We start from the raw sequence: 19,338 nt of genomic DNA, 5'->3' as shown, positions 1-19,338 counted from the left end.
TGTGTCTCAACTTTTTTCTTCTGAGACATGCTCCTTTATCCCCTTTTGTTACTTCTTTTGCAAAATGTTACAGGAATAGACTGTGGTATTATATTGAAGACTTAACAGCTTTGTGCTTTGGTGTTTACCTTAAGCCTAGCATAGGGAGGCTCTGATAGAGGTCTGTGATTGTGATTGCTATACAACTGTTTTGTGTTTTTTATTGGAGTTGGCCTAATGTACCACTACAAAATCAATATTTCTAGTACTTAATATTTAGTATATTTAACATTCTGTAATTACAGTGTGCATAAAGTGATGGATTTATCCTAGATGCTGATGTAGAATGTTAATAAACTGAAAGACTCTGAGGATTTGATCTTATCTTTCAACTAAAAGCACTCTGTTTAAGAATGAGTGAAACTGATTTCCATTTAACCAGCTCTGAATGTGGTGTCATACACTTCCCCATTTATCTTAATTCAGGATTTTGGAATGATATCAACTGTGGTTATCCAAATCCCTACATATGTGAAAGACACAACAGTTCCACTAATTCAACTGTGCCTCCAACAACGTTTTCAACTCCAAGGGGATGTAATCCGACTTGGCTTTCCTTTCACAATAAGGTACCATAACAAACACAGTGCATGTTAGATGTTTAGTAAAGCTTTAAATAGCAAACAAGGAAATCATTTGATAACATTGTATCTTATTAAAGGAAAATATTATTCTTTGCAGAGAGCTGACACCTGTATGTCTTTGCCCATCCACTGTTTTGCAGGAGAAGTGTTTTGTGGTGCTTCTAATGAAGTGGCAGATGAACATATTCAGTTGCATTTGACAAAAATTGTTCTCCAGTTACTTGTTCAAACATTTTGATATGCATTACGTAAAGAGTTTAGACAGTCCTTAAAGTATTGATGCTTTCATCTTGATGTTTTTTTAATAAACCTTAATGCCATTTCAGTACTGAATATGTTTTGTCTTCCTTAACTTTACTAACATGATACACTTTGTAAAGTCAAATAAATAAACCAGCAGACTAATATCAGTCATGTATAACTTACCACTGTTAGCTGACTCTATATAAAAAGTCAGTTTTTTTGGCTTTTTTCAGATCAAATCTAGTATATACCTTGTTAAAACACTTTCTTGATACCTTCAATTTTCATCAGAACAAGGACCAACACAAAAAGTCCATTTTAAACTGACTCCAGGGTTTTTTTTCAGATAAATGCATTGTTTTACTGCCTTTTCTCCATCTTGCTTTCAATCCTGGTTTTCAATATGTGAGGAATAGTGGAATAAAGATAACACATAGAGAATTTGTTCATGTTTTAGTGTTACAAAATATTTGGATCCACAGAAGATGAACGTGTCACTTGGCATGCTGCACGAACAGCTTGCATGACTTTAGGAGGAAACCTGGCCAGTATCCCTAATGAACAAGTGCAAGGTACTGTGTGTAGTTTTGTAGCAACTAGATGAGATGATCTTTAATCCTTACAGAACAGCTGACGTGTTTGTGTGAATATGGATAGGATTTGAATAACGACTGTACATCTGGTTTTTGTTCCAAACTGTAATTTTTGCAAATGCACAATGAAGTCTACACCTGAACCTACCATATTTTAATGTTAGCTTAGGTGCATGTATATTGTCCTGACAGCCAAAGTAGTGCTTTTTCTGCTTACACATGATGCCAGATAGACCCAGCAATTCCCTTCCAAATGATGTAGTTTCACTAGGTGGCATTAAATCGCTGCATGGCTTTCTTATTAACTCGAATAGAGCACCTTTAGGATGAGAACTTGCTGTTTCTGGGCAGTTTGAGGCAGAGGTTTGACTACTCATACATCTCCCCACAAATCACCACACAAAGGTACCATTCTTTTCACTAGAAGAGCTTATTTTAACAAACCTAAGAGCTGCAACCTTTACTGTGGGAGATGAGCAGAGGGAAATTACCTCTTGCCTGAACAAACATAATACACACTCAAAAAATGGGGAAGATTTTGATAGATGTCAATAACACTCTTTTTTAAAAGAAATACTGTTTTATACTCCAGTGATGAGAAACAGCTGTTACACAATACATACTGTTTGTGAACTCAAAAGACAATATTGAAAAATGAACCTTTGTTGTACTCTGAGACATGAAATAGTTTAAATTTAGACTTCTGACATGGACTTATTACTACTTACACTTTCCACACTTGAAGAGATGGAAGAATCCAACTTTCACGTTTCGAACACAGTTGAATTCTTGTCCAACATAATTTCTGCACTGCAGATTTCAGACTGTTTTGTGCACAGGGCTTGAATTTTAGGTAAAAGAGAAATGAGCACAAAACTGTTGTTATTGCTGGCATTGTACACATAAAGGCTTCAGTTCCTGTTACAGTTTCTGGTAGAACAGCAACGCAAACATTTAACAAAGAAATCTACAGGTTTCATTTCGGGAAATGTAAGTTGCATTAATTTAAAAGACAAAGTGAAGGTGAAGAGTTGATAGAGCAGACAAAAATTCATCTGTTGTTTTCAGGCTGCAGCAGTTGGCAAAAGCCATGATGTGTTCATTTTCCCACAGTGATGCATTGTGGATTAGTGGGTTGTTGAATGCCAGCTGACCTAGCCTGCTCTGTTTGTGGGCTTGCCATGCTAGCTGAGACACACAGATACCTTCCTGGACTGTGCAAAGTTCACAGAATCCCAGAATCTCAAGGGCTGGAAGTGACCTCAAAAGAGGGGGAGGAGAATCTCTCTCCACCTACTGCCCACAGCCCTTCTAATACACCCCAGGATGCCATTGGCCTTCTTGGCCATGAGGGCACATTGCTGGCTCATGCTCATCCTGCTGCCCACCAGGACCCCCAGGTCCCTTTCCCCTGTACTACTCTCTACGAGTTCATTCCCCAACCTGCACTGGTACATGGGGTTATTCTTCCCCAGATGCAACTCTCTACACTTGCCCTTGTTGACTTTTGTCAGATTTCTCCCTGCCCAACTCTCCAGCCTGTCCAGCTCTCATTGAATGGCAGCACAGCCTTCTGGTGTGTCAGCCACTACTGTCAGTTTGATATAATCAGCAAACTTGCTGACAGTGCCTTCTGTTCCCTCAACAAGGTAGTTAATGAATATATTGAACAGTACTGGTCCCAGCACTGACCCCTGAGGGACTCCACTAGTAATTGATTTGCTTGTGATGAATAGCTCTGTTAAGATTCATTTTAAGCATGGTCATTGCCATGCATTCTACTCCCTGTGCAGGTTGTCTGAGGTGTTCCAGGGAGAGAAGAAACTCCCCCACAGTTCTATACTAGCACTACCTGTGAAGTTGTAGGTGCTCAGTGGTGCTGTCTGTATGATGCCATTGGGATGTAAACCACTCTGGTGGGATAATCAAAACTGTTTGTGATTTACACAGCCAGTTGTGGGACCAGAATTTAAAAATGTCTTGAGACATTATAAAAAGCATTTCTATCATGCTTTTGGGATTCATTTCAGTATCAAGGTAGATACTTAGCTGAAGTACTTCGTCTAAAGCCACAGTTACATACTGGTTTCTGGTTCATCAGACTCAAAAGTCACCTCTTTTTCATCTTACATGCTTCTGTGGTAAACAATGAAGTGGTTTAGATTTCAGAAAGAAAAATTAAGATCACCAGTGTCAGTGAGGCCAGCCTTTTCATCTGTCCTTCATTTAAAGTATTTCTCTTATTCTTTGCCTTTTTGAACTCTAGCTTTCCTCACCTTCCATATGAAAGGTTTTGTTACTGATACATGGATTGGATTAAATGATATAAATCATGAACTGAGGTTCCTCTGGACAGATGGAACAGGAGTTTACTTTACAAACTGGGCTAAAGGCTTCCCATCAGGACATTTGGATATGTACTCATATGGTGGCCAGGTAAATAGCAATCACAATCACACATTTGTTGGGATTTGAGACATGTTAGTGCTTGACTTATTCTTTTTATACTTTTATACACGTCAAATATAAATATAAACAGAGTTTTGAACCCTTGGCAATTGCCATATTAGCTGGTGACAGGTACTGTGGAGTGCTCATACAAAGACTGATTTCAGATTTCAGTCCCCTCTGTCCATGAAGGCTACACTGCTTCACTGCTTCTGTTTTCACTGTAGGCTTTAATAAAAAGAGCAGGGAGATTTCTCCCTCATGTCATTTGCCCCAAAAGCACACTAGGTGAGCACACCCTCCTAGTCCTCTGACCACAGAGTTCAGTTGTGTTTGAACTCAGCAGGTTTCTCAGTTGACACGTAGTTTGCAAGGAACACTTAGAAACATTTTGTTCAAAGAGCCATGTCTTACGTAGGAGAAGATTCTGTCAGTCACATCTGCTTCTATAAAAAGACAACCATTCAGTTCTTGGGTTTGGTTGCCTTTTTTTTTTTCTTTTAAAGAAAACCAGTTCCCATATTTCTCTGTCATACCAACTGGTCTGATAAGACAGAATTCCCCTCTCTGTGCTTATATATTTAGATAGTTCTGTTCCATGGAACTACGGCACATTATAGTATTCACTCTTGAGGTCCATTTTTTTCTCTTGAGGTCCATTTTTAAGGTAGAAATCTTGTTTTTATATATGATGTCCTTTTTCCTGTTCTTGAAAGTAGCAACTCTGAACTTCTGTAATGGAGGGAGAAAATACTGTGCAACTGTTCAGTTTGAAAGATTTAAGTTTGAATGCATTTCACTCACAAATCAGGTATTTCCCTGTGCATCTCCTCCTGGACAATAAAATCAAAGAAGTCAATAGACTAAAACAGATCTGGATGCTTCATTGCACAGAACCATATGTACCCATGTGACCTTTTGTATTTATCATCATTTAATATGTTCTAACATAAGTTCTATCATGTCCATATCAGAGAAGCTTAAATGTCATTTTAAGTGTGGTAGTGACAGATCAATGGTTGAAATGTTGAAATGGAGAAATGTTGCACTGCCAGTTGAGTGCCTATTGTTTTTTTATCTAGGACAAAGTTAAGTGGTCTTTTGGTTGATTTTCACTTCTCTTTAAATAGTCTGTGTCTTTCCTTCTCTCCATATTGTATACCTGGAGATATGTGAATACTGGGATTTCTCTGGTCTGCTTATCCACCCCAACAGTGAGCAGGAGAGAGCAACATTAAGAACTTTGTGAGGTCTTAGAGGAACAGAACTTCTGCATCATAAAACTAAAAGTTACAAGGAAATGAGAGTAAAACTACATCATTACTTGTGTCTGAAGATACAAAAAGGGGACAAAACTTTAATATTTGCTTCTTCTAGGTATTTGTAACTAACTTTCTATCTTTTTACTTCAAGGCTGATTGTGTTGTCATGAGGAACAGTCCTGTTAAGGAAGCAGGGAAGTGGGCTGATGAGAGCTGTGATAACAACAGAGGTTACATATGCCAAATGAATGCAGGTACTCTTTTTGGTTAAAATGCAATCAAACCTTAAACCTTGCTTAATTCTTTTTGGAACCATGGTGAAATTATAATCCTCTTTTGGACAAATGTATGAATCTTTTTTCATCCTTTATCTACAGATGCTGAATTTCTGCCTTCTACAAGTTCATCCCCATCCAGCATTATCCGTTATGGCAACAGCAGTTATATGTTCATCCATACCAAAATGAAGTGGGACGATGCACGAAAGAACTGCCAACGTGATCAATTTGACCTTTCCAGCATCTTAGACCCTTACAGTCATTCATTCCTGTGGCTAAAGATATTAAAGCATGGAGTTCCTATGTGGATTGGTCTTAACAGTAACGTGGTAAGAACATCAAACTAATGATGTTGCTTCTCTTATCAATAAACCAGGAATTGAAAAGTCTAACTATCTGTCTTAACTTTAGCTTATTAGCTTATATCTTGGGCCTAAATACTTTTATGTGCTGTCAGATTTGTTGCAGATAGAAATCGATCCTCTTCCATTACTCTGGATAAATTGTATATATTACACATTTTACACACTTTTTCTGTGATGTTACACTATGCACTTCCAAACAAGACATTTTAGGCTAGCATCTTGAACTATCTCTTTGTATATATGATGTATTTCAGATAAAATCCACTTATTACTTTTCTGTTGTATCCAGTGACAGGACAAGGGGTAATTGGATGAAAGTTGAACACAAAAAGTTCCATTTAAACATAAGGAAAACTATTTTACTGTTCAGATGAGGAAGCCCTGGTGAGGCTGCCCAAGGAAAGTGTGGAGTCTCCTTCTCTGGAGGTTTTCAGAACCTGTCTGAACACGTTCCTGTGTGACCTCATCTAGGTGGACCTGCTTTGGTGGAGCAGGGGGGTTGGACTAGATGATCTCTAAAGGTCCCTTCCAACCCTCATAATTCTGTGATCCTTTATTTAAAAATGTACAGTGGAAAGCATTTATTCTAAATAACAACACCTAATTTTCAGAAATAGAATAAAATGCTGTTGCCATGACTCTCTCAACAGTTTTGAGAACAGTTAGCTAAATAATAAATTGGTTTACCTAATTTAAATTTGTCTCCCTTCTCACAGTTCTTTGATACTTTCTGGATATTAAAATACACCATGCTTTCTTCTTGGCACAGACATTTGTCCCACGTTCCCTACATTTATCTGAGCACATCAAAGATATACAAATAAGTGAACATGGCACAACACTTCCTAAAAAACCAAAATATTGGTCTAATCTAATTAACAGCATGATTCACAGGGTTTATTTGCTTTGGTGGGAAATGATTAAATTTTGAAACATACTTTGTTAAAATAAATAAACAAATAAAACATTAATGCTCAGAGTTCATTTATTCCCATTGATTTGGTTTGTTCTTTAGACCTATGGGAGTTATGAATGGATAGATAACTGGAGAATGAAGTATACTAAATGGGCTGAAGGGGAGCCAAAACAGAAAATAGGCTGTGTCTATCTGGATGTTGCTGGAGCCTGGAAGACGGGATTCTGCAATGAAAGTTACTTCTCTGTTTGCAAAAAATCTGATGGTAAGAACTTGAATTTAAGCATTGTAACTACAGTGGTTATCTCTTTAAAGTTCATTGTGCTGGGTGGTCTGTCGATACACTTAGATGCAGTATTTTATTTCAAGAGCTAAATAGTTAAAATCATGAAAATTGACTTGAGTTGCATGGAGCTGCTTTAAACTGAGAGTTAAGACATTAAGAAAGAGCCAGTGCAACTGTGAATAGCCATCCCTTTACATTCATAATGATAGATATGTTTTGCAAAGCTTAGACTCACATTACTCTGCTATTCATTCTGTTAATGAGTAAGCATGCAAAACCCTAAAAAATCAAAAGGAATGAACTTTAGGGAGTAGTCACATGGGTATGATGTTGAAAGGTGAAGAGCCCAATGACCAAGCCATAAGGTGTCACAAGGAATGTTTGCTTAAAACAGTTTTCCAGGTTTTCCTTTTATAACTGAATAACAAACCACGGGTAGTATAGAAATGTTTAAGCATAGTTCTTCAGGACACCTTCTCTCACACTTTTGACTTGAAACTCCTGTTACTATCATGTGATAATGCCTTCTGCTTCTATGATATTAAGTTATAGTCCATGTAACCGAGTTCATATGACCCTAATTCATCTGAGCATCCAGGTGTGAAAGAACATCTGTGAGTAAATAGAATTTAAGAATATGATAAAGATAAAAGTGTGCTTACATTCTTTTCTAAATTAGACTTCTTGAGCCTCCTGTTGCAGTAGTTTCTGTTCATAGATTTAGGGTGCTTTGCCATTATAGTGTTGTAGGAAGCAGTATAGTTATTAAGATTACATTGTTTTAAAGACGTTAATTTAGAACATTCATGATAAAATGATTCTTTAAATTTTATGCCTTCTTTATATTTATTTATTTAAAAAAAACCAAACAGTTCAAGCTCCCACTGAGCCTCCTCAGCTTCCAGGAAAGTGCCCTGAATCAGAAGGACATAAGTCTTGGATCCCTTTCCGAGGTCATTGCTACTACATTGAATCTTCATCTACAAGAAACTGGGCCCAGGCATCTTTAGAATGTCTTCGACTAGGTAAGTGTCCTTCTTAATCAAAAAGCACATATTTCTGCAGTTTTTCTTCTCTGTGGAAAACTGTATGTGTACTGTGTATTTTTGTGATTTCAAGGACAGTCCAAGTGTTGGCAGAACAGTTGCATTCAATTACTGCCTTCATTTTGGAGGAGATGGAAGATGCCTGTTGTCTTGGTTTAGGACCATCAGGGAACAAAAGACCACAATTAGCCTCAAGTACTGAAGACCTGAGGATTGCCAAAGGGCAGGGAGAGCTTTATTGCTGCTTAAGGTTCAGGACAAAACAGACCAGGCTACTGGGCTTGGGAAGAAAACAGGAAATAATTTTAATGCAACACCAACTGAAGCATAACCATAAAACCCCAAAACATAACCAAAATAAAACAACACAGAGTGGTACAACAATGAAGAGTCCAACCAGCCCTTTAAGATCACTTTCTTCCCACTCCTCCCCTCTTCCCGGGCTCAGAGCCCCGATCCTGGTGTTTTTACCTCCTCCCCCCATGAATGGCTCAGGCGGGGGTTTCAGTCAGTCTATTCCTGATGGCTTCTGCATTTGTCCCTCCTCAGGGCAGGTGGGCTCCGCACCAGTCCTCCCTGCAAGTCTGTGGGATACTTCACACACACAGCAGCCCTGCACGGGCTGCTCTGATGTGCATTTACCCCAAGGGCTGCAGCTCCTCTCTGCCTCTCGTGTGGGGCTGCTCTGGGCCCGCAGGCTCCAGCACGGCCTGTGCCATGGCCGCCTCCTCACACAGTCCCTCACACGTCCGGGTGCACTCACACGGAGCTGCTGGTGGCTCTCAGTCCTGCCATGGCCCTGCATGGCTTGTAGGGGTACAGCTGCATTCTCGCTATGGCTTGCAGAGAGGTCTCTGGTCTAGTGCTCCTCCTTCCTTCTTCCTTCTCTGACTGTGGGGTCTGCGTGGTCGCCATCATCTTGTATCACTCTTACACCTCCTGCCAGCACTTCAAATTCCTGTCCCTAAACAGTGATGGCAGAGGCACCAGATTGGCCCAGCTGGGCCAGAGGTGGGTCTGAACTCAGGAGCTGGGGAAGAGTCCAAAAACTCTTTATGGGGTCTTCACTGCAACCCGTTCCCCCGTTACCCAGCAAAAGCTGCTCCTTGCTAAACCATGACAGTTGTGTACTCCTGTTGTATGCTGTCTTTCAATGTGTGTGAGACCAGGTATCAGAGAAGCTGTGTGGCCTGGAATGGAGATCACAAAAGTGGAAACTTTGTCCTTCCTAGGAGGTAGTCAGCTTCATCAGAATTGCCTTTTTCTCTTCAATATTCCCTCCTCTGAGTCCATATTTGGGTTCTTACCCTGCCACTGTGCCTCTTTGTTCCTCAAGGCTTGTTAAAATTGGCCTTTGATGTACTGATGGCTCCTTTGGTGGGCCTGTGAGTAGCCAGGGAAGGGGTCCACCACCTGCCGTTGTCTCTCTGTGCTCACTTGTGGATGCTCTGTGAAGGTTTTTATCACACAACTCAGTAGTAACCAAAGATGTGATACCATTCTGCAAAAGAGGAACGATTAGAAGAACATAAAGACTACAGTGAAAAAGAGGAACATTCCATGTTCTCTTATATTCCACTGTCCCTGCTTGCACTCTGGGGTTTTATTTTTGCAGCTGGACATTTTCCAATTACATCTTACCCACAGCAGAAGTCTGAACCATAGTAGAATTTATCAGTAGCTCAGCAATGATTCAAATGACTTTTATCTTTTTATTCTCAATAACTATTCCTTCCTTACCTGAGAAAATATATCATCAAAAATTCAACAGAGACATCAAAACAGTTGAGTGCCAAACACAGCTGTTGCTTCATACCTATTGACTGGATTCCAGCCTCACACTAAAGAGAACTGAAGATGAACTTTCTCCAGTATTTAATACCACTCCACACAAAGCCATGTAGCTCATTCTGTCTGGTGGCTCCATGCTGTAGCTTCTTGACTTTGCTAGAGTGTCATACAGAACAAACCATGGCAGAATGCCTAGTGTTGAATGTGGATGACTAACAGGGTACTACACAAACTGGGAAACAGATGACTGAGATAATATTTCTTTGATGGATATAAAGAGAATGTAGGAAAATAAACAAGACCTGGTTAAAGAGTCAGCAAAGTGTGTGTTGCACGAGTTGTACTCACGTGCAGAAAACATTTAATACTAATGTTTGAAGTTATATTGTACACAGACTGAAGTTATATGTAGGTTGTGCAAAAAAAAAAAGGTCTAAATCTTTTTCTGTGTTTTGTTTTGTTGTTTTTTTAAACAGCAACACATCAGTAGAAATTTCTGCTGCTTACCCTATTGGCCTGTTGTATTTTGCCTAAGACTGTTGCTCAGTTACCTTACTATTTCCCAGTGGCTGAGGAAACAAACACAATGCTAGTGCAATGTCATCAAAATGATAAGAAATACATCAGCAACAATGCTAGAGTCTTTCATAGGATACTATGTAAAATCAGTTTCTATTTTGAACTTCAAACTCTTGGCACAGATAATCAGTGGAAAAAATAAGGTGGACATTTGACTGGATAATGAGAGTACTTTCCACTGTGAAAACGATGTGCCTAAGAGGTTTTTTTGGCTTTGTTTTTGGTTCTTTCTCTCTGTCTTCCAGGTGCCTCTTTGGTATCAATTGAAGACTCAGCTGAAGCCAACTTTCTGGCATACACGACTGAACCACTTGAAGGGAAAACATCAACATTTTGGACAGGAATGTACAGAAATGTGGATGGTAACTTCTTTACTTTTTTACTTATTTTTGTTTGGAGAATAATTGTCACAAGCTGTTTGACATGGATGTTGAAAATGTCACATTATACTTCTGTAACACATGAAAAGTGAAATTAGAAAAAGTAATATATTATCATCACAGGGAAAGCTGATCATTTATAATTAAGCAATAACTAGTAACATAAAAGAGAAGGACAAGGCACATAAAGTTCATTTAACAGCAAGAAAAAATATTCACAACAGACACAAAGGTACACATAGCAGAGTACAGATGGGACTGTTGGGAGTGGAGATGAAGTCAAATAGTTCTTCTCAAACATTCTTCACAGTGACTCTTCTCAAATGTCCTTATCATTCCATTGAGTCAGATAATAATGTCATCTCTAGTCTTTGAAATCTGGAGAATAGAAGACTAAGGGGAGATCTCATTAAAACTTAGAAGTATTTGAAAGGTTTATGTCATGCAAATGGGTTGTCACTTTTGTCTGTTGTGTCCAAAGATAGGACAAAGGGTAATGGACAAAAGCTGGAACACAGAAAGCTCCACTTAAACTTAAGGAAAAACTTGTTTACTGTGAGGGTGAGAGAGCCCTGTCCCGGGCTGCCCAGGGAGGGTGTGGAATCTCCTTCTCTGGAGGTTTTCAAAACCTGCCTGGAACGACCTGATCTAGGTGGACCTGCATTAGCAGGGAGTTGGACTAGATGATCTCTAGAGGTCCCTTCCAACCCTACCATTCTGTGATTTTTTGATTCTATGAATCAGCATCCTGGAAGGGATCAAGGAATGGACTCAATCATAGAATCATAGACTGGTAGGGGTTACATTTGTTGATTATTGCATTCTCACTAGTAAAATTGATATTTAATTAAATAGATATTTATGCCTTTATGATAGACCTAGAAGTTAAAGCTCCAGTGTAAAAAATCAGAGACTGGACTGCAAAATTGTTCAGGTGACTACAGGTGAGGTTTTCTTGAATTTTGAGGGGTTTTTTTTTTAGAACTGTCTGCTAAACCACTTCAATGACAAACTGGTTGGAGAGAAGACAAGGATTACTTGAATCTTAAAGCAGAAAAGGGAAAATTTTCAGTAGAGGAGGAAAGAATGTAAGAGAGTATTGATTTATAATCATAACAGATAAAGGAAATGGATGTATCAAGAAGATTGTGGCTAGTAGGTCAAGGGAGGTTCTCTGCCCTCGTGAGGCCTCATCTGGAGTCCTGTGTCCAGTTCTGGGCTCCTCAGCTCAAGAGGGACAGAGAATTTCTGGAGAGAGTCCAGCACAGGGCCACCAAGATGATCAGGGGACTGGAGCGTCTTTCATATGAGGAAAGGCTGTGGGAACTGGGGCTGTTTAGTCTGGAGAAGAGGAGACTGAGGGGAGATCTTATTAACATTTACAAATATCTAAAGGGTGGGTGTCAGGAGGTTGGGACATCCCTTTTTTCTATAGTAGCTAGCAACAGGACAAGGGGTGATGGGATGAAGCTGGAACACAAAAAGTTCCATTTAAATATAAGGAAAAACTATTTGACTGTTGAGGTGAGGGAGCCCTGGCACAGGCTGCCCAGGGAGGGTGTGGAGTCTCCTTCCTTGGAGGTCTTCAAGACCAGTCTGGACATGTTCCTGTGTGACCTGATCTAGGTGGAGCTGCTTCTGCAGGGGGCTTGGACTAGATGATCTCTAAAGGTCCCTTCCAACCCTACCATTCTATGATTCTAAAAGCTGAAGTTTACTCACGTGGTTTAGTTGCACCTAAAATGTTTTTTAAAGTGGTTCTAGAGCAGGTGCAGAGTGATACAGTTCTTACAGCTCTTAACAAGAGCTGCTTCACCAAGAATGTGTCAGTACAATACTAGATAGTGATTATAATGATTTCAGCATAGCTGCATAACTAATTTTTAAGTAATTAACAAGTAATTCTATTCAGATGCCAGGCCCTGATGCAAAAGGTGGCAAGTTTGTTTTATTTTGTTTTTGAAAAGCAAAATATGAAGAATCTTACAAGAAAATAAAACATAGCTTTCGTGCTGAGCCTATGAATTGCTTCTTTGAGTACAACTTCAGAGTCACAAGGGGCACATTTATTCTAAATAAATAACACTATTAAAAGAAAGGAAGAAAAAAAAGAACAGGAAGGAAGAGACAGCAAGTCCCAGCATAGCTGAACAACAGCAATCACAAGACTTTTGAAGCAGAAACAAAAAAGGAAAATCGTGTATATAAAGCCAGAAAGAAGCAGAAACTGAAAAATAGATGGAATAAAATTTGACTTAGAAAGGCATCAGTGGGGTTGAACTCCCTAGAAAATACTGAAATAAAGGGCATTTCTGGTGAAGATGAATTGTATTTTGACATCAGTAATTTCTAGGGATAAATTGTAATAAATTGTGAGAGAGATTTCTTTAAACTTTCTTGCCTTTGTTTCATCAGATTAGCCTGCCATTTTCCCAAAACTGATGTATTATTTGCATATTTAAGGGCAACATGATGTGTCAGACCAAAAATCTAAATAGTCTAGTTGCCTGTCTCCAAGAGTGGTCACAAGTAGATTTCTGAGGAAGGCAATAAATGTGGACCAGAGGTCAAGGTAGGAATGAATACTGTCTTGTTTTTCCATATTCAATGTTTTTCCAATTAGGAGAATGGCTGTGGCTAGACAACACTGCAGTGAATTTTGTCAACTGGAACGCAGGAGAACCTTCCCCTCAACAAAACGAGCACTGTGTTGAAATGTATGCAAACTCTGGGTACTGGAATAATGTCTATTGCTCTTCCTACAAAGGCTATGTTTGTAAAAAGCCAAAAAGTAAGTGCTACATTTATGAATTTATGTGTGGACTGTGCTTCTTGTGTGCTAGTATTAGTAGATTGCCACTGCACATGGTGCATTTTAGCTGGGGGTTTTCAGGTTCTATAAATACCAAGGGATGCGTGCCAACAGCAAGACTGAATAACTCTTGTCAGAAAGTAGAAGTTCTGACCAGTCCTCAAGTCCCTTCAGAGTTGTTTTAAACAGGCTACATTCCTATCTTAACTGTATCTACTGTATACACTTGACAAATATGTTCTCTACTGATAATTGTTGAGTAACCACAGAGTTGGTACTGTGTCTTGCACACACAAATTTGTCTCATCTCTTTGAAAATATGTTCCTAATGCTATCCCCTCTACCCTTTGTTTATTTTCCCTCTGGCAGTCCCATGTATATGTATTTTCTGAGTGTGATGTAGTGTTTCTGCAAATTGAGTATTTATGAACTGAGAATTGATGAACAGTTTTGGACACTCTGTCTCTGTGTTCTCCTGATTTGAGAAAATGAATGAACTGAATGAAAAAGAAATCAAATAGCATAGTCTGAAAATGCTAAATTGAAAGTGTTCTGAAATAATGGAAACTGCAGATTTGACAGCAGGGACAGGTAGTGCATTTTGTGTTCCTAAAAGTCAATCATTTCTTCCAGTATGGACTGCAATATCAAAACCTCTTAGTAACATTTCTTGAGAAGGATGAAATACATGTACAGCTTGAATTATGCACACTTCCTCTATAAGACTGGAAATGAGAGAAATTCTGCTATTGTTTCTCTAATTTTGCTGTCATGCAAAATTATTCTTACTTACTCATATGCTTGCAATGATGACTGTATCTTCTACAGGAAATACTACATGGCATTCAGATTTAACCACACATTCAGAGCCTCCTTACCTGTCTTTTTACATTGTGAATGACAAACAAAAAGGCATTTTATTTTCATTCTCTACCCAGAGTAGTCATAGATGTAGGTAACAAGTGTTAAAATCAATGGTCACTCTCCCTTTTCAACCATTCAACTCATCTGTTTGTGCTGATACTGGCATCCACTTGTTTTATTACTGAGTCATTTTAAGGAGCTGAAGCAGGTGAATCAGGTGGATCTTCGTCTTAAGTCGTGGTTTGGTTTTCACAGCAAGACAAATTTCATGGTCCAGATATTAAATTTTGAATCTACAAACATTTTAGTTTGGATGTGATATGCTCTAAGATGCTTTGGAGTTCCTGAGTGATTTCAACTGTTTGTGTAGGGAGGCCATTAAAGTCTGATGGCAAACCAAGTTTATTACACTTGCTAAGTTTAATAAGATAACAAGTCCTGCAAAGGTTTGTAATTGTATTGAGGATTATGCTGATCATCTCTGTCCTAAAGATGCTGTGTGGATTTTTTCTGTGGTTTTACACTTATATCAGAACCTGTGGAACTCTTTGATGTTTCTTCTTCTCTGCTAGTTTATGTAAATAACTAGATTTGAGAGCAGAATACAATAGACCATTGTGCTATGTCTGATAGGTGTATATAGCTTCATATAGACTAAACCCAAGTTTTCAGTGTTTGGTAGTTTGCATTGCCATGTATTTCTCTGAATACTATTTTCAGCATGTTCCAGAGAAAGAAGTAATAAATAATATGGAAAAAAATAATAATGATAAATAAGAAATAATAATATAATAACACAATTCTTTTTCAATGTTTTGAAATACCAGCAACTGAAGTGCCACCAGCGGCTGAAATGCCACCAGCTGAAATGCCTACAAAGGGTGAGGATATTTGCTTTCAAGTAGACAAAAACTAGTCCCCTGTTAGATCATAAACAGAACAAATCATATTCTGTATTATGTCTCTTACATTTTCTGATATCCCTGAGGAGCATATCTGTTTTCTGGGAGCACGTTATTTCCTACTAGAATACAATATAGTACATTCAATTTCCAAATGTAGATTTAAAAACATAATAATTAGTGATACAGCATGCAATGTTAGCATTTTAAAGTTCATTAATTTTATGTTGTTACCTTTATCTCATAGGGAACACTTTTGTTTAACATAGGGAACATAGGGAATTTTGAAACATAGGGAACACTTTTGTTTAACACCTCATCCCTTCTAAAGAAATTGTTTCCAGTACCCTCTCTCCAATACTTCTGGAGAGAGTCCAGCACAGGGCCACCAAGATGATCAGGGGACTGGAACATCTTTCATACAAGGAAAGGCTGTGGGAACTGGGGTTGTTTAGTCTGGAGAAGAGGAGATTGAGGGGAGATCTTATTAACATGTATAAATATCTAAAGGGTGGGTGTCAGGAGGTTGGGACATCCCCCTTTTTCTATAGTAGCCAGCAACAGGACAAGGGGTGATGGGATGAAGCTGGAACACAAAAAGTTCCACTTAAACATAAGAAAAAACTCTTTCACTGTTGAGGTGAGGGAGCCCTGGCACAGGCTGCCCAGAGGGGTTGTGGAGGCTCCTTCCTTGGAGGTCTTCAAGACTCTCCTGGACATGTTCCTGTGCGACCTGATCTAGGTGACCCTGCTTCTGCAGAGGAGTTGGACTAGATGATCTCTAAAGGTCCCTTCCAACCCCTACCATTCTATGATTCTACCCAGATAAAGAGTATGTAGCATCCCATTGATTTCTTTGCATTTGTTTACAGCAATGACAAAGGACGAGAAGGCACCTACTCTGGACCATGGTAAAACAGGAATTGTAGTTATTGTTGTCATCCTTGTCCTAGTTGGATGTGGCCTTGCAGGCTATATCTTCTACAAAAGAAGAAAGAATTGCTTATCATCAAATGACAGCTTTGAGAACAATCTGTATTTTAATGGTGATGCAATTCCTGGAACTAGTGACACAAAGGAACTGGTGACCAACATAGAACGGAATGAACATGCGACACTGTAATGTAAGGAAATGAAATGTAATGTAACTTGTAATGTAAAATGTAATGTAATAAAAATGTGCCTTGTTTTAATAAAATTATGCAATTAGAATTAAGCCAAAGCTATTTTCTCATGTGCAAATACTGTAGTAGCCATTTTCAGTGTATGTGTAATGTTATATACAGCAGTTGCTTTGTTTTGTAATCTTTGTATAACATGTAAGATTTCAGATCTCATGATTCGTTGCCCTGTGATGGTGAACATGAGTCTGAAGAAAAGACTAAATATTAAATGAAACAATAGCAATGGATGCAATAAAGGAAGCAAAATGTAGCTACATCCACTTGAGAAGGCTCCCAAAAGTTTCTGCACCAGATTTACTTCAACCCATGCTAATGCACAGATTCTCCAAGCTGTTGAGCAAACACCCCTCTAATTCTGGATCTTTCAAATATCCCTGGGGATTAGGGGTAGTTGCTAATCCTAGGGACTACAGGAGTGGCTGCTATATGATGAGTCTGTATTTAGGCACATCTTCTTTGAACCCTGTGGGACAAAAATCAAGTAAACATAGCACAGAGAATCAATTATGTAGTTTTTGTACCATAAAGATTCCTTTTCTATTTGGAAAAGTGTGATTGCTGTTATATGCCAACTGTTCTGCTGGTCACAAGTGGATTTGTCTGGGAGAGCTGATGCAGGTCATGGCAAAACTTCCACCTTAGCAGGACAGCAGATACTGAGGACAGGGAGGAACTTGACCTATGTGTGTTTATAGGAGCACTGGATAGCTGTTGTAGTGATCACATACTGCTTGCCTGTGGCCTCTCAGTAGGTAGCATAGGTTTGTGGGGTGTGTGCTCAAGTCAACAGCAATTTAGTTTTACCAATGCATTAGAAGCTGTATTTCCTTTCTAAAATGGCTAGATCAGTTGTCATTTATGGAGTGCTTAGGTTCCCCAATGTGAAGTTTACATTTTTGTAAATCTTACAAAATGTAAATCATGTATCATTCTTCAACTGCATACAAAGGTTTACAAGGTCTGGTTTTTTGGTTTCAGGTTTTGTTCTGTGAAAAACAACAGTGACTAGTTCTGATTTTTAAAGAGTTTTTTATTGTATTGTCTCTATAAGTAGACTTTTGTAATCTGTATAGTCTATATAAGACTCTGTAACAAGATGAAGTTAAAAAGGAGATGATACAACATAGAGACATTCCATCCAAAATTGTGATCGAGTAGTATATTGACCGTGTTTTCCTGAATCTGTCCTGGGATTCTCTGCTAAAAAACAAGAGAAAAATGTGATGTGGGTGATCTAGTAAAAATTTGGAATTGTATACACATGTAGCTAAATGAGGAAATTTGTCCTGGAACTCCTTTTCTCTCTAGCTCTGGTCCCTTTCTCCCAGCTGTGTCCTTCCCTTTGTTCCTACTGCTGTTTCCATTTTTAATGCATGGTTGTTCGAGCACGTCTTTTCAATGAGTAGTACCTCTAACCATTTTTCATGCCACCTGATGTGGCTTATGTGTCAGAAACCTCCTGACTGACTGATTAATGCTCTTAAAGGTTATGTCATTTCAGTTATATGGAAAAGTGATGCCAGCTAGAAAAGTATGTGAAAGGGACAGTGAAAGGTCAAGAGGCCTTGATTGAAATCTCAGTCTCACTGCATTGGTTATTGTGCAAACAATGACCAGATGCAGTCTCTGCTCAAAAGCTTTGTCCCGCTCTGAGGACTTGCACAAATTCAAGGCAGTATTTATACACCAGTGATTCTTCCAGATAACATTTCATCAATGGAACAGGCTGCCCAAAGGGGGTGTGGAGGCTCCTTCCTTGGAGGTCTTCAAGACATGCCTGGACGTGTTCCTATGAGACCTGATCTAGGTGACCCTGCTTCTGCAGGGTGGTTGGACTAGATAATCTCTAAAAGTCCCTTCCAACCCCTACCATTCTATGTTTCTATGATTCTATATGTATACATGCAAATGTAGTATTAGAAAGAAGAAAAAAGTCAAGGGGATATCTCCTTTCTCGTCTCCTTTACGTCTCCTTTGTCATACTTACCGAGTATATCATTTTACAGCTATAAAGTACCAGAATTCAGCTACTGGAACCTGGATAATCCTGAACTGATTAATTTATTTATGATGCCTGAAATCCAGCATCATCTTTGAGTTTAGGAGAATTAAAATTGCCATGCTAGCTACTCACTGGCAGCAGGTGTAGCTGCTTCTGTGGAATGCTATTTCTGTTCTGTCCAACCAGGTACAAAAAAAATAAAGGTGTTTCCAAATCAGAAGCTCTGCTCTGGAGATGTATCTACTTGTCCTGTTCATTTTAAAAAGAGTGTGACTGAAAAAGATTTGAAAGAGTTTCAGAAGAGGAGGAAATTTAAGCTGCATGGTTTGCTTTCCATTTTATTGCAATACAATGGAATTGAAGCAAACTTTCCATTAAAAAGAGTGAACATGGAAGCAGTGACATTTACAGCACAGGAAATGTTTACAGTTCCAAGTAGTAAGCTGAAGAAGAGCACTAGTACTTTAGACATAGGAATTTTTCAATGGAAGGTAGAGAAATGAACATGATTGAACTCTTGTATCTAAACCAATACTTAATTAATATAAGATTAAATGGAAGGCTTTTACTTAGGCACTTGTAATTATGAAAAAAGATAGGATTTCTTCTTGTCTGTGTGTATGTTTTGATGGGGTTTGCTTTTTTTTTTGTTTGAATTTTGTTGTTTGCTTTTTGGCTGGTTTTGTTGGTTTTTTTTCCCCCAGCTGTTACCTTTTGGTGATGGCAACTCATTTATTAGACTGTCCAGTCTATCCAGACTATCC

At 38.8% G+C, this 19,338-nt stretch overlaps 1 protein-coding gene across 4 annotated transcripts in view; it reads left to right on the top strand.

Moving 5' to 3' along the window:
* The window catches only part of LOC133625456 (macrophage mannose receptor 1-like), a 56,325-nt gene extending 37,548 nt beyond the window's left edge, over positions 1-18,777 (top strand). For all 4 annotated transcript variants that reach the window (XM_061996178.1, XM_061996177.1, XM_061996176.1 and 1 more), the window contains 11 exons: positions 466-608; positions 1,324-1,438; positions 3,726-3,895; positions 5,321-5,423; positions 5,547-5,776; positions 6,828-6,993; positions 7,887-8,039; positions 10,676-10,792; positions 13,434-13,601; positions 15,314-15,367; positions 16,261-18,777. In XM_061996178.1, the coding sequence (XP_061852162.1) occupies positions 466-608; positions 1,324-1,438; positions 3,726-3,895; positions 5,321-5,423; positions 5,547-5,776; positions 6,828-6,993; positions 7,887-8,039; positions 10,676-10,792; positions 13,434-13,601; positions 15,314-15,367; positions 16,261-16,511 (1,670 nt within the window). In that variant the 3' untranslated portion in view covers positions 16,512-18,777. The remainder of the gene's footprint in view (positions 1-465; positions 609-1,323; positions 1,439-3,725; positions 3,896-5,320; positions 5,424-5,546; positions 5,777-6,827; positions 6,994-7,886; positions 8,040-10,675; positions 10,793-13,433; positions 13,602-15,313; positions 15,368-16,260) is intronic.
* The last annotated feature ends 561 nt before the right edge of the window (positions 18,778-19,338 follow it).

Source organism: Colius striatus, chromosome 5, assembly GCF_028858725.1.
Source record: "Colius striatus isolate bColStr4 chromosome 5, bColStr4.1.hap1, whole genome shotgun sequence".
NCBI classification, from domain to species: domain Eukaryota; kingdom Metazoa; phylum Chordata; class Aves; order Coliiformes; family Coliidae; genus Colius; species Colius striatus.
This window is presented reverse-complemented; position numbering and strand designations above follow the sequence as displayed.